At 41.4% G+C, this 15,961-nt stretch overlaps 1 protein-coding gene across 5 annotated transcripts in view; it reads right to left on the reverse strand.

Annotated features, from left to right (window-relative positions):
* BICC1 (BicC family RNA binding protein 1) overlaps window positions 1-15,961 on the reverse strand; it is a 376,259-nt gene that overhangs the window by 11,799 nt on the left and 348,499 nt on the right. For all 5 annotated transcript variants that reach the window (XM_068255070.1, XM_068255069.1, XM_068255072.1 and 2 more), the window contains 6 exons: window positions 15,222-15,360; window positions 14,131-14,287; window positions 12,651-12,810; window positions 4,773-4,812; window positions 2,694-2,848; window positions 791-941 (listed from right to left, as the gene is read on the reverse strand). In XM_068255070.1, the coding sequence (XP_068111171.1) occupies window positions 791-941; window positions 2,694-2,848; window positions 4,773-4,812; window positions 12,651-12,810; window positions 14,131-14,287; window positions 15,222-15,360 (802 nt within the window). The remainder of the gene's footprint in view (window positions 1-790; window positions 942-2,693; window positions 2,849-4,772; window positions 4,813-12,650; window positions 12,811-14,130; window positions 14,288-15,221; window positions 15,361-15,961) is intronic.

Below are 15,961 nucleotides of genomic sequence, written 5' to 3' on the forward strand. Positions count from 1 at the left end.
AATGTCACAATCTTAAATAGGGCTTTCCTGGAATTATTTAGTCTATTTGAAAGTTAAAATCGGTTTCAAGTTTTAACGGTCTTAAAGGGAACTTGAGGTGTGAGTTATTTGGAGGCTGCCATTTTCATTTCCTTTTAAGCAATACCAGTTGCCTGGCTGTCCTGCTGATCCTCTGAATCTAATACTTTTAGCCATAAACCCTGAACAAACATGCAGCAGATCAGGGGTTTCTGACATTTTTGCCAAATCTGACAAGATTAGCTGCATGCTTGTTACTGTGCAAGTCAGACACTACTGCAGCTAAATAAATCAGCAGGGCTGGTATTCTTTAAAAGGAAATAAACATGGCAGCCTCCATGTAAGTTTCGCTTCAGGTTCCCTTTAAGTACATTAACAAAAAAAACAGCTCCCATACAGATGAATCTTACATTATTCTTGTTAAGTGTTCCTGCACTCATGTGTTTTTCCTCAGCCACAAAGTTCACAATTAGTAATCAGGAAGCATTACATTACAGTCTGATTGCAGATAAACTTGAGACCTGGTTTCTTAACACTTACAGTGAGAAAATGGGAAGAATACATCCTAGTTCTAAGTTGGATTGGGGCTGCACATATACCCATTTATTTCATTTTGATTGTGGTTGTTAGAAGTCTTGCTAAGTGAGGCAAAAAACAAAACTGAAACCTGACATGTGGGACGATATAACCCTTACCATCAGGCCTACAATCTAAGAGGCGGGGCATTTGTAAAGTATTTCACAAGTATTTGTAGGTTTGAAGAATCGCTTACCAGATTTATTCTGCTTTCTCTTGGGACTGCCAATAGATGATGAGTAGTCATTATGAGATGAGTCAATGCCATTTCTTTCTCTCCAGTTATCAGAGTCACTGCCATTCCCCAGCTGTTCCCGACTGTTTGACCGCGACAAAGACATTGGAGCCTGCAATTAGTGACAGAGAGAAAGCAGAGAGGCAAAGCAGTTACACCATCTAAGTCAGTAGTAAAGTGTGACAGTTCTAATGTAACCATTATAAACATATACTTAAAATGTTGGTGAACGCCACTGTCCCCTGCTCCCGGACCAGCTCAGCATTTTACTTAAAGGAGATGTAAAGGGAGATAAATACAAAAATAAGCCATTACTTCCTTTCCTACTACAGTGGCTGACTGCTGTACTGACTATAAGCTTTTACAACTGAGTCCCTTTCCCCAAAGTGCTGACCAGGTGATCGGATGCCATTCTAAATCCAATGGCTGAATGTTTGTGGCATGCGCATTACGCAGACTGAGGCCAAAAGAACTGACTGATGGCCAGGAAACTGCAGTCTTGTAAATGGAATTAAACATGGGAGCCTCATACTCCTTTGACTTAAGGTTTAAGTCCAAGATGGTAATCGCTTAAAGGGAACCTAAAATGAGCATTAAGAAAATAAAAGTTTCACTTACCTGGGGCTTCTACCAGCCCCCTGCAGCCACTCTGGGCCCGCCCCAGAACGATGCTCTGGTACCCTGCAGTGACAAAGTTTCGATTTCGGCAACAGAGCCAGTTGCCAGCCACTATGCCTGAACGGACCTGGCCGCACGTGTCCTCGATCACGCTCCCGCTGTTGGAAGCGTCCTGCACATGCGCAGTACAAGAAAATCTCGTACTGCACATGCACAGGACAGTCCCAGCGACGGGAGCATGATCAAGGATGCACGTGGCCAGGGTCACACAGGCACAGTGGTCGGTGACTGGCTCTGTTGCTGAAATCGAAACTTAGTCACTACAAGGGAGCGGAGGATCGTTTCGTGATGATGCGGGCACAGGGCCACTGCAGGGGGCTGGTAGAAGCCCCAGGCTAGCAAAACTTTATGTTCACCTTAGGTTCCCTTTAAATTTTCGCAATTTGCAAACCCTCCTGCAAGTATTTCTATAGCACCAACATCAGCAGCGATGTACAGAGTATATAATCAAATACCTGCCATAGTCATCGCCTAGGGCATTTTTATGGTAAAGCCAATTAACTTATCTGCATGTTTTTGGGATGTGGGGGAAACTAGAGTTCCTGGGGGAAACCCACACAGACATGAGAACAAAAACTCAGTGCAGATAGTGCCTTTGCTAAAATCCGATCAGGGGATCCGGTGTTTTTACTGGCTTATAATTTAGACATCACTTGCTATAGCAGTGGTATGTTGTCTGTTCCTGCCAGTTTGCACCTTAAGGCTCCCTGCACACTGCATGCAATTCCAATTTTTAATAGTTACTGCATGCTGCATTTTTTCCTCCGTTTTTCTGCTGATTGCATTCAGGAAAAATCGGAATTGCAAATCTGAATCGGAAACTGAACATGAATCGCAAAATGGATTTGCAGTGTGCAGGGAGCCTTAGGGTGTCTGATTTCAGATTTTAAAAGGTCATCATTGCGAATATCAGAACCCCTGCTATTTTCTTTCAACTCTGAACATCTAAAAAAACCAAGAAGTGTGCTGCACCAAGCCTGGAGGAAAATGCCAGGACAGGTTACGCAATCAAAAATCTCCATTTACGGTATTAATATACTTATAGAAAAATAAACGGGAGCTTTAAGGACTATAAAAGCAATATTTTATAAGGGTAGACAGATATTGGATTGGACTAGATAATCAAACACATGCCTAAAACAGTGGCTGAATTTGTGTTAGCGCTAAAGCCTAATCAATGTCATACCTCATATGTCGTACTCATGGTTGGCTTGTATGGCACATGATTAGCACGCCTCAATTCTTTTATCGTTTCTGCAGGCATGGATTTAGAGAAACCCAATCCACTCCAGGTGTTCGTAGGAGTTCTGACTTCTGTAACCACAGGCTTCTTCAGCATTGCTGCAGCAGGAAGGTACAAAAACATTACCTCTTATGGACATAGCGGCAAGAAGGAAATAAAAATACACGCTTTCTAGATCACATAAAACTTTTGATGGCCAAACACGGAAAGAATATGATGACCATCTAAACCAGCTATAAAATTTATAAATGCAGAGCACAAGTCTGATCTATTGATCAACAGATTCTGGCATGGCCAATCTGAAAAATTATTGTTCATATGCTTCGATTGGATGGTATTAAGTTGAACTTGCCATGTTGCTTAATTCCATTTATGGCAATTTGATTTAACAGACTGTTCAATAATATTAACAAATCGTCACATTGGCTCCATTCCTAAAGTTTAAAGAGCCTCCATTTGAGGAATTCTTGATGGAAACTAGTATCCTGGGCAGGGAGATAGCAATCCATTACCACCATTTTGTGCTTGTAATGTGAACCTATGCTACATCCATAGTGGCATGGCATCTATGGATGTATGCATAACATTTTTTATCCTGTCCATTAGTATTATGTATTTATATAGCTAGTATCATTATGTATGTATATAGCTCAATGTTTACAGAGTGCATTGAACAATATCACTGTCCCTTAAAAGGGTTTGCAGACCAATTTCAAATTCTGACAGAGGCAGTAAACGCCAAGAGTTTGGTTTTGGGATGTGGGTGGAAACTGTGGCACTCAGAAAAAGCAGTAAGAACAGAGTAAGAACATACAAACTCCATGCATAGTTTCCAGGCCACATCTCAAACCTGGGATTCTAGTGCAGCAAGGCCTGAGTGCAAGCCACTTGGTCATTGTGTTACTACGTAGTATAGGTTTTTAACTGTATGATTCCATCAGGAGTCTAGATATTGGCCACAATTCATTATCATGCTAGAGATATTACGACAAGTGAAAACTTATCACTACACATTGATCAGTATTTTAAGTGTTAATTCACTGAAGAAGCTTGCCTTATCAAAAGGATACCCGAGGCAAAGTAATTTCTGCAAACAGAGGAAGCAAGCATGTTTAGGCAGCAGTCCCTCATGCCCACCGCTCCCCTTGTTCTCCATACTCCTCCATTGCCTCCGTACATCCAGCCAGGTTGCACACTACTGGCACAGAGGCTTGTCCGTGATCACACTCCCGTGGCCAGCAGCACTCTGCGAATGCACACTAAGCAACGTCTCAATGCCCAATCATTAACTTTAGGACTGCATGAGGTAAATTCTTTAGTAAATACTAAATGACTTATCACTATCGTGAAACAGCTCAGAAACTTTATTAAAGACAGGAGAGAAGCTTAAAGGGGCACTATGGCGAACAATTGTAAAATTTAAAATCTGTGCAAACAAATAAGTAGTACATTTTTTCCAGAGTAAAATGAGCCATCAATTATTTTTCTTCTATGTTGCGATCACTTACAGAAGGTAGTAGAAATCTGACAGAAGTGACAGGTTTTGGACTAGTCCATCTTCATAGGGGATTCTCAGCAAGGCTTTTATTCTTTATAGAGATATTCCCTAAAAAGGATTTTTACAATGATGCTGGCCAGCTTCCCTGCTCACTACACGTTTTTTGACAGTTGGACAGAGCAACTGCCATTCACTAAGTGCTTTTGAAAAAAAATCCCTGAGAATCCCCTATGAAGAGATGAACTAGTCCAAAACCTGTCACTTCTCTCAGATTTCTACTACATACTGTGACAGCAACATAGGAGAAAAGTACTTCATGGCTCATTTTACTCTGGAAAAAATGTACTTATTTGTGTAGGTTTGCACATATTTTAAATTTTACAATTTTTCGCCATAGTGCCCCTTTAATGAATTGTGGCCAATGTGAATTCACATTTCTAATTAGGTCAAAATATTTAGAAATTGTGAATTCCATTAAAAAATACATTTAACAGTATACTGTACACACATTCCACTGCACATACCTTTTGTTGCCAGCAACTTCTTCTGCTCGTAATCGTAGGTCTAAAAGTAGAATCAATGTGTTAGTGAACTAAGCTTTACGTGTGCACTATAAATATAAGCAGAACATCTTTACTTACTAGTATCAAATTATTACAGAGCAACGCTTAAATAATTAGGTCTCCAAGATCCAACAAGAAGCTGGATAGTAAATCAAAGTTACTTTATAAGCAGCAAGTCATCTGCCATATCAGCATCCTGGGACCATATTCAACAGATTGTCAAGATAATACATCGTCACAAATAGTACTTGCCTTAGAGTATGTTCTCTCTGAAATCCTAAACACACAGCAATTTTCTCTTTAACACCACGTGTTTTTGGCACAATTTTTATAAGCCTTTTCATTTTCACTGCATTTGTGTTACAGCAATTTGCAGCAAAAAAAAACAAAACAAAAAAATTGCAAAGAAATCAATTGGTGACATGTTCTTCTTGCTTAGCTTGTCTTGTGCGCTCATTGCCTTTAACCAGAACGCAAATGTAGGAAAAATGCAGTATGCATTGCTTTTGCAGAAATGGGGTAATGCAATGTACATGCAATTGCTGGTGTCCTTGTGATTGGGAAAAAAATTGATTCAAACATATAAAGAGGAAAATGGTCTTTATAATAGGCTGGTAGAGGCTGAATGTGTCACAAAACCACCACTTCTTCCACAATTCTTTTAAAAATTGCCTTTAAAGGAGAACTGTAGTGAGAGGCATATGGAGGCTGCCATATTTATTTCCTTTTAAGCAATACCAGTTGCCTGGCAGCCCTGATGGTCTATTTGCCTAAAGAAGTGTCTGAATCACACCAGAAACCAGCATGCAGCTAATCTTGTCATATCTGTCAGAAACACCTGATCTGCTGCATGCTTGTTCAGGGCCTATGGCTGAAAGTATTAGAGGCAGAGGATTAGCTGAATAGCCAGGCAACTGGTATTGCTTAAAAGGAAATAAATATGGCAGCCTCCATATACCTCTCACTACAGTTCTCCTTTAAGTGATTAGCTAAAACAACAAAATGTATAACTCTGTTTAATCCCCCTCCCCATTTGCATATGGTAGGGTCATAACTTCTGCTCCCTCTGTCCTTAAACCAAAAACAGAAGATTTGTAGTTCTTCCTGTCTTGTACACACCAAGAGTCCAAAGCTAGATTCACAGTAGTCAGTTGCATAATGTGTGTGTTATAATGAAAGTGAACTGCAAAGGAGACTGGACACAGACTAATACAAAGCCTGAATGCAGTGAGTTAGAGGAACGCTATCAGTTAGGCCCGGTTCACACTTGCGTTTGCAGCCCAAACTGTCAGTTGAAACGGATCAGTTGAAGTCCGTTCCGGTCCGGCTCCCTTACGGTTCAGTTTCCGTTCGTATCCGGTTTTTCATACGTTCTGCATACGTTTTAGATCAGTTTCCGTTTTTAAAGAGATAAAAGATGTATATGTTACGGCCAGAACCCGAAGTGTGGCCACTTTGGGTTCTGGCCGGCCAATGTGCGAAGTGAACAACAGGAATGTTTTTGCACAACCGTGTAAGCAATGTGTGCTAGGTCACAGGAAACTACTCAATAGATAGAGGAGGGGTAATGACTATATACAGCACCACAAGCAATGGTATACAGGTAAATCAAAATTTATTGCATTTAAAAACACTATATAGTCATAAAAGCAATTAAAAACAAAACCTGCTGGTTGGTCATCCTCAATCATGAATAATAAACTCCAATATATAGTTAATATAGTTGTGTCAGACCAACCACTATTGTATGTAGAGCTTGACGTAAGTCAATTTCTCAGACTTCGTCGATTGTGTTCTAATTACACTGATTTTCTTAGACAGGCAGATGAGTTACAGCAAAGATTTTTGGATCGTGGCTACCCCAAAAAGGTTATTAAGAAAGCATTCTACACAGCATGTCAAAAAAAACGGACTGATCTTATCAATAGCAGGCCTTGATCTTCCACGAATTTGGTGAGACTAAGCTCTACATACAATAGTGGTTGGTCTGACATTTATAAAGCACTTAATAGTGCTTGGCCGATACTTCAATCAGACTCCGACTTGGTGGGATGTATATCTGCTCACCCGTCCATCACGGCCAAACGTTGTCCTACCCTTAAAGAAAACCTGAACTGAACATTAAAAGTCAAAATTAACATACACAAGTCATACTTACCTCCTGTGTAGTCTACTCCTCAATCTATTTTTCCTCTCCTGCATCCTGTTTGTCCACTGTGATAAATGGAATTCTCCGTCCTCCATTTTGAAAATGGCTATTACCCCATAACAGCTTCCTGGTCAGCACACTGTTAAACTGTAACATCGCCCACTTAAGCCATAGGGAAACATGGACACATCAGTTCTCCTCTCAGCTGTAACTGACAGCAACTGATATATTTCAAGTCTGACAAAATGTTGTCAGAACTGGAAGGGATCACTGTAAGAAGAAAATGGTAAGCTTCTGAGGGGAACTGATGGCAAGGTAACTATGCAATGTTCATTTGAAGTTACCTCATGTGTTTATTTTAAATAATTTTACTCAGTAAAGGTTCTCTTTAAGGATAAACTGTGTTCTAGCCATTTTAGATCGAGTGGGGGTAGATCTCAAGGAGGGGCACTCCAGGGGAGCTATCTCTGTGGTGCATGTAATGTCTGTCCTTTTATGCGCAGGGGTTCTCATATTGAGAACTCTGTGAATACTCATCAATACAAATTAAAACAATACATACATTGTAGAACAGCTGGGGTTATTTATGCACTTAGGTGCTCGTGCCCTAAGATTTACGTTGGTCAGACAAAGAATGCCCTCAAGATTCGAATACAGCAGCATTTATCCAAGATCCGATTAGCACAAAGATTTTGAGGATGGAAAAACCCTCACTTCGGTGGCATCTCACTTTCTCAGATATCATGGGGGCTCAAGTGCTAGCCTTCAGGTTATAGGCCTTGAACATGTCAGATCTTCTATTAGGATAGGCGACCTGGTTAACAGATTATTACAAAAAGAGGCTAGATGGATCTATATTTTGAATTCCAAGTCACCTTATGGCCTTAACGAGGAAATAGATTTTACCTTTTTTTGTGAAATTATGAGTTGTGATTAATACATTTTTCTGATTTATTACAGATTTATCTGTTACGTTCTTGATGCCTATATGACTGCTGTATATTACTACTAATATGTGCTCATCATTTATGTGGACATTGCATTGGACTTCCTTTGGATTACCCTGAACAATTTATGGATTTCGCATATATGAACAATATGTGCTGAGTGCTTTGCGTCGTTTCGCGTCGGTCACGCGTTTGGACGATGCTCATACTATGGAGAATTGACTTTGCTTCTGCTCCTTCATCGATGGTCTTATGGACATTTGATGTTAGCATTTCGATTATACCTGTTTGTTTATTCTTCTGTATGTTCATATGGGGGTTGATAGATGTATTAGCTATATATTTATAACTATGTAATATGTGTGTACAACAATGCATTATATTGCCCTTTTTTTACATGTAATTTCTATGTCTACACACACGCATAGAGTATTGTCCCTCTCCTCCCTCCATACTTGCACTTCCATGCGCTCCAGCGTTCGCTTCCTGCATCCAGCTCACTCGCTCGCACTTCCTCTATGGGTGACGTCAGCGGTAACACGTGATGCGCGTCTGGCGCTCATGTGACCGCTCTCCCCATACGCTATATAACCTGGTGTCTTCCGCCTGTTACATGCCGGATCCCCCTCTCTTGATAAAGCGGCGTGACTGCCGCGATACCGGTTGAGTCGTCTGCCGGGGGCGTCCCTCCTTGCTGGTCACCTCATTCATCCTCCTGGGTCACGTAAGCGCTCTCCTCCCTGCACATGCCCTTGTAGTTCCAGCATCATACTCAGCACTTTCTGCATCTTACATTGTTTTCCTTGTCATGCACCATGCACTTTGCCTATTATTGTGTTTAACCATTCATGTTGTTTGCATGGTATAATCCTTGCCATATCCACCGTTATTGCACATTGCACCTTTATGTTATTTGAGCCAATTGAACCCGGGTTCTATCATTGTGGTTGCTCAAATATTGAGCACCACATATGATTATATGATTATATGATAATATATATATATATATATATATATATATATATATATATATATATATATATATATATATATATATATATCACCTTTGATTAACTACTATATATTGGAGTTTATTATTCATGATTGAGGATGACCAACCAGCAGGTTTTGTTTTTAATTGCTTTTATGACTATATAGTGTTTTTATATTCAATAAACTTCAATGAGCGAAGTGGCCGCAGCGCAGCGGCCAATGTTAGAAATGTTATGTTTATGCCGTCTCGCTGCGGCCAAATTGATGACAACCTTGCTCAATTTAATGAAAAATAGCCGGCGGCAATGTAATAGATGAAGCCGCCGGCTTTCGCACTGCCTCCTCTCCTCCTCCCCCCCGCCTCTCTCCTCTCCCCGCCTCCCATACAATAAAAAGTAGCAGCCGGCGGGGACACGCATGTCCCAGAGAGTCGTTCATCGCGACAGGGTAATCCTGCCGTTCCTGCCGAGCGGGTGCTGGCAGAAGCAATGTCTGCAGCCTCCCCGCTCTGCTGCCCCTGCCGCGACGAACGACTCTCCGGCTGCGTGTCCCCGCCGGCTGCTACTTTTTATTGTATAGGAGGCGAGGAGAGGAGAGAGGCGGGGGGAGGAGGAGAGGAGGCAGTGCGAAAGCCGGCGGCTCCATCTACTACATTGCCGCCGGCTATATTGAATTAAATTAAGCAAGGTTGTCATCAATTTGGCCGCAGCGAGACGGCATAAACATAACATTTCTAACATTGGCCGCTGCGCTGCGGCCACTTCGCACATTGGCCGGCCAGAACGCGAAGTGGCCACGCTACGGGGTCTGGCCATAACATATATATACCTGGGGTCTGGAAGGTGTGGAAATGCACTGTGATTGTTGGAGAGAGCCTGCTGTGTGGACGTCATCGTTGGAGACAGAGACTGCTGTGTGGACCATAGATCCAGTGCATTTATACAGCTTCTGGCTTGGAATAGCAGCGTTCCTGATATTTACTTGTACAATCAGGTCCTCTATGCTGTATGGTCTGATCTCTGCCATCTTCTCCAAATAATCGAGCACGAACTAGGAGGAATCCTAGTCAAACCCTGCTGGGCATGTGTCAGCAAACAAAGATGGCCGCTTTACCATAGAAAGCATACAGGAAGAGGGTTACAAAGGTCCGTTTTTATAGGCAGTGTGTCGTCAACTTCTGTTTTCCATTAGTTCCTATTGAGCTGCAAAACCTTCCGGATCAGTTCCGCAGGGCACAACATTCCGGAAAAATAGGGTCTGCAGCATTTTTCCACACCGGCCGGCGGAACGTAACATCCGGAAGGAAACTGATCCGGTGGGATGGATGTGAACGGACCCATAGGGTATCATTGGATCCAATCTCATCCGTTCCGTTTGTACATATACATTCCGGATCCGGTCCGGAAAAAACACAAGTGTGAACCCGGACCTAACAGTACTGTGAACAGGCCCTTGGAATTGTATGGGCAGTGAGTTGACATGCAGAATTATTCTGCAGTGCAAATGAGCACTGAACTAGCCCTTCTGGGAAAGTGGAAAAAGGGACAGCTATGAAATTGATTAAAAATGTCCTTACTTTACAAAACGTTTAGCTGTTGCCATCTGTCAGTGATATCTATAAACGTCTTATGACAGGAAGTGTTTAACAATAAAAAGCTAAAAACAATACAAGTGCCTGACTGGTTTTTAAAGGTCTCCATTTAAAGCGGTATTGTCACCATAAAAATCAAATTTCAACAGCAACTGTTTCGAGTGTATTAAGTGATAAAGATGCTAATCCTGCATTCAAAACTTTTTCTGCTGTTATAGTTTGGAGTTATCACATACTTTAGGAGCACTGGTCCTAGTCCCAAACAGTGCCAAAGAGTTGAATGCTGGTAGTTATTTTTATCTAGAATATATTCCTCCTCTTCCATTTATTTCCCTGCCTGGCTTCTTATCTGAAACACCTCTGCTCATTGAAGGATAAGACAGTGTAGTTCCTAGTATACACCTCAGTGGGAGTGTGTGAAGACTCTGGGAGGAGGGCAGCTAATGAATACACAATGAGCAAGGGAAGGGAGGGGGGAAAACAAGAGTCAGGGAGGATATGATGTCAGCATTAGCTTGGCAAGATGGCTACTGCCTAGAATAGGATTCTCTGCTTTTCCTTTATAAAATTCACAGGAATCAGTACGTGGATAGCACAATACATCGGTTATGTAAGTAGAAGTAGTATTTATCTACTTATATATGTGTTTTATTTCTAGGTTAGCATGGGTGTTGCTTGTTCTTTAAAATATAGTTCTTTTACTGTTGATGTCTGTTAATGATCATGGTTGTTCAGATGTTTATGAAACTCATTCTGAGCATATAACCTCCATGGCTTACAGGTCTGCTGAGCTTTAAAGAGAATCTGTATTGTTAAAATCGCACAAAAGTAAACATACCAGTGCGTTAGGGGACATCTCCTATTACCCTCTGTCACAATTTCGCCGCTCCTCGCCGCATTAAAAGTGGTTAAAAACAGTTTTAAAAAGTTTGTTTATAAACAAACAAAATGGCCACCAAAACAGGAAGTAGGTTGATGTACAGTATGTCCACACATAGAAAATACATCCATACACAAGCAGGCTGTATACAGCCTTCCTTTTGAATCTCAAGAGATCATTTGTGTGTTTCTTTCCCCCTGCAGCTATCTTCCACTGAAGTTTCAGGCTGCTCGTTTCTTCCTGCAAACAGCTTTGCCTCTGTCTGTAATTCTTCAGTATGTGAAAGCCCAGCCAGCTCAGAGGACGATTTATCCAGCTTGTAAAAGATAAGAGAGCAGAGAGAAGCTGCACTAATCTAAATATCACACAGGCAGTGTGCAGAGAGGGGCCTGAAAGGGGAGTTCATAGCAGAACCACAACACTGAAGAACTTGGCAGCCTTCCAGACACAGGCTGACAAGTCTGACAAGAGAGAGATAAGTTGATTTATTACAGAGATGGTGATAGTAGAACGTGCTGCAGTTAGCCAGAACACATTAGAATAGCTTTTGGAACTTGTAGGATGATAAAAAACAGGATGCAATTTTTGTTACGGAGTCTCTAATAATCCTCTGGGCCTCATTAACAATCCCTAATAATCCCCATTTAGACTTTATATCAGAATTTATAACATGCCGTCTATTTGCTTTGCAGACTATGGAAAGTAAAAGGCAACATCTACATAATTGGTTTATTTTAAGGTGCAATTAAAAGGCAGCTGATTCTCCACTACAAAGATACATCAGCAATTTCTAGAATCCTATCTTCTATCAAACAAATGCATCAAGGTCTTCTTAAAGCTTAAAGGGAACTAGCATCATTTTTAACTCTCAGGTCAGCTTGAAAGCAATTCAAAATGTATGCTAAAAATAGGGCTCATATTAAAAAAAAAAAAAAAAAAAAAACTAATTTTACCTCATCTTTTTACATTTCAGGATTAAAATTACAGGCAATCCTCTTTCCCCAGCCCAGAGGTTCACAAGCAACAGAAAATGGAAGGCTTATAAGGACTAATTGGCCACAAGCTAAAATTCAAACAAACCCATTAAGCATTGGGGGAGGGGGGGGCAGACTGTACTTAAAAGAGATAAGATAAGTGACTTGTTGAACTTCACACCAAGGCTGCAGTGATGGCTGCAGTGAAAAGGGACTAGGGGCGTTAGCTTCACTTTAAGGATGAATTTACATTAAATAGGAAGTAGCCCCATTTATCTAAGCAGAGAGGATCTAGAATTACTTACCTGCATATTTGTATAGGGTGAATGGGAATTAAGTCGCGCCCGCTCTGAATTCTGCTGGGCAGCTCGTTCGGCGGCTCGCTCACTCCCAGGAGCTTTCTTGTCTGTGACTGGTCCTTCCGTGGGACTCATCTCTGAATCCGAGAGCAATCTCTCGCTACTACTGTAATGAAGCAAAGCAGAAATATAAACACTGTATTTATAGAAGTCTATATCACTAACACGGGTAGACATCATAGTGCTAAATCAGGCCTGAGTCTTTTCCATGGACAGCTTAACTGCTTATTTGTTCAGCAGTTGAGCCCCAAGCTGGTGGCCACAAGTGCCTTTCAGATGCAATTTCATGCAGCCAAATGGCAGCAGTCAGTAACACCGTGCCTCATTCTTGACAAGGCGGTGTTACCCAGCAGCAAAAAAAACAAAAAAACAAACACAAAACCTCGTTTCATCTGAGAACAACAACCGCCATGCTCAGATGCAACGATGAGGGGGCGGCTTATCCACCACCTGTGCAGAGAGCTAGCAAGCGCCTGGCCAATCAACAGGAGAAGCTCAGCACCTTTAGCAGCTCGTGGAAAAGAGGACTTAGTGATGGTTAGATATGGCCATTTTTACTTTGTCAAAATTCTTCTTAAAAACTGCACATTCTCATAAGAATTAGAATGAATAATTTATATATACTTCAAAGACCAGAGGTGGATGGGGGTGTCCGCATACTTTCATATAAGCGCGGGGGAAAGCGTCAAAGCGCGGGTTGCAGGAGGCGGGGTATAGGGAGGTTAAGGCCGAGGCCTAATGTCAGTTTCTGAACATAAGAGCTTCTGAAACATGTACAATGAAGTCTATGGAACACAAAAAAGGTTTTTTTTTTTATCTCTCCTCTGGCCAAAATGTAATTTTTGCTAGCTTGCATGCACATTTCATGTAGATTGTACGCAGTGTGGAAAACAGACCTGTCAAATTCAGTGAGTGCATCTTATTGACCACATTGAATGGATTATGAATTATTAGCATATTTACTACAGTTTTAGCATTTCTTACTACAGTTTTTGGCAGTGAAAACAATCCATGCCCATAAGCAGAGCTGGTCAATGAGATGCAATCAATTCTGGCTTGCATGCAAATTTACTGATAATTGTATGAAGCTTGGCACTGGCCAGTGAAATTCAGTAGGCAGTGAATGAGCCATTTCCAAGCTGCAAACAAATGTGCATCACATTTGCATGGAAGCATCTAATCTCCCATCAATAACCACAAGCAAAAAACTTATTGCATTAAAATACATGTTCTTACAACAGGGCAGCCTGGCCTTTGTTAAAAGAAAAAAATTGCTACAGTAGAAAGTAATATGTAAATTGCAGTCATCAAACCGCTTTTAGCTTGAGTTGAACAACATTGACTTCTATCAGCTGGTAAAGGTAACTATGACATGCTTTACCATGTACATTGCTCTGCATCTGAAGCCCATTCACGCAGGACTTACTGCAAGTGAGAATTCTTAGTGCCTTGTAGTAACTCCACTGTCTGACGCTTAGCACAGGGTACTTTGGCCGAGCTCAGCATCTGCTTGAGATCATTTGTGTTTGCGGAATGAGATGGACTCCGTGGCATGCCCACTTCTACAAAGGCATCATTACCTCCTATGAAATAAAAGCAAGGGACAACAAAAATTCAGCAATGAACAGGCTGACGTTGGCATGCAATATAGAGGAACGTACCGGTATACATAGAAGGCAAGCAGTGTGTGCAGTTATATTATATTGGCTTTTATTAACCTATGTTTTAGAGATTCAGAAAATTAAGAGACTTCAACATTTTACACAAACTTGCAACATTTACATTCTTCGTTACTATTGAAAAAAAAACAAAACAAAAAAACAATGCGTTCATGATTGAAATATTGGTTACTATGTGTATAAATTATAAACCTGCAAATGCATATACAGTCATCACTACAAATTTAAGCCATACTTCTATGTATGCTCTAGAACCAGGGCACACTCAGTATTTTACTTTAACATTGATCAGAGAGCCGAGACAAGACATAATATTTACAATCACCCTTTTCTCCTGGCAAACTCAAGGCGCTTCAAGGCAGCAGCCACTTGAGCCTGCTCCACGCAGCCAAAATCATTAGGGAGTCTTGCCCAAAGACTCAAAGGAGGAGCATGGCTGGGCAAACTTTACGCAGCCCGGGTTGCAGACTGCAGACCATGAGCCGCATTCCTAACATATCTTTCCTCCTCCCCACATCCCAGCAGAGTTGCAAGCAGGGTGAAAAAAAATGGTCAACTCACCTAATGGCCACTTCCAGCTTCATGTCTCCATGGCCACAGTGGCATCGCGCGAGAATGCTGTGGCCATGGAGACCCAATGCTGGAAGCTAGGCGAGTTAAACATTCCTTTTCACCCTGCGCACAACTCTGCAGGGAGGGAAGAGTGGAATCCCGTCCAGCAGCGTATCAGGCCAGCGGGCCATAGTTTGCTCAGTGCTGTGAGTACTGAGGGGACTTAAAATAAAGGACTAAACTCTACAAAGTGAGAAGAAATTAAGTCATGTGACAGGTAACATACCTTCTGAGTCAGACTTTGGGCTTGTCTGGACAGGTGAACTTCGGTTGTTAGACGGCCTTGAGGACTCTGGCAGGTGGGAGTTTATTACTTTATCTCCAAGAGATGATGCAGATATCGAGCCATATTTCATATTAGAAGGCTGCAGTAGTAAACACATCAGAACCATTTTCAAATGGACATTGGACAGGTTTTCAATAAGGCAAAAATGCTGTCTCACAGATTATGCGCGTCTATTAAGGGGAGGACACTCTATAAGACTAATATCTTTGTCAGCGTGAGGCCTATGAATCACACTATTATGCATTTCTACCATAGTCCGTGTAATCTCCCCACTACAGTATAGTCTAAAGTCTATCCGGGAGGAACCAAAACAACTCATCAGTATACTTTTACAGTGTGGGAAGAAACCCATGCAAACACACGGTGACTATATAAACTCCATGCAGATAATGTCCTGGCCGAGGGTCGAACTTAGTGCTCTAGTTCTGCAACGCAATAGTATCTACTGACCTATGCTGGGCATGGGCTGTACGCATTTTTTTGGAGAACAGTGTGGGGCAATGAATTGTATGGTACATGAATTAAGTGACAAGTGGATAAGCTTAGTTGTGCTTTAAAGTATTATAAACATTTATAAAGTGATATGCTTTTTTTCAACAGCGTCTTAGAACATTAAGCAATTAACACCACTAACTGTTCCTTGCCAAGGCTTACAGTCTAATGTCCTTACCATAGTCAAG

Source organism: Hyperolius riggenbachi, chromosome 10, assembly GCF_040937935.1.
Source record: "Hyperolius riggenbachi isolate aHypRig1 chromosome 10, aHypRig1.pri, whole genome shotgun sequence".
Lineage (NCBI taxonomy): Eukaryota > Metazoa > Chordata > Amphibia > Anura > Hyperoliidae > Hyperolius > Hyperolius riggenbachi.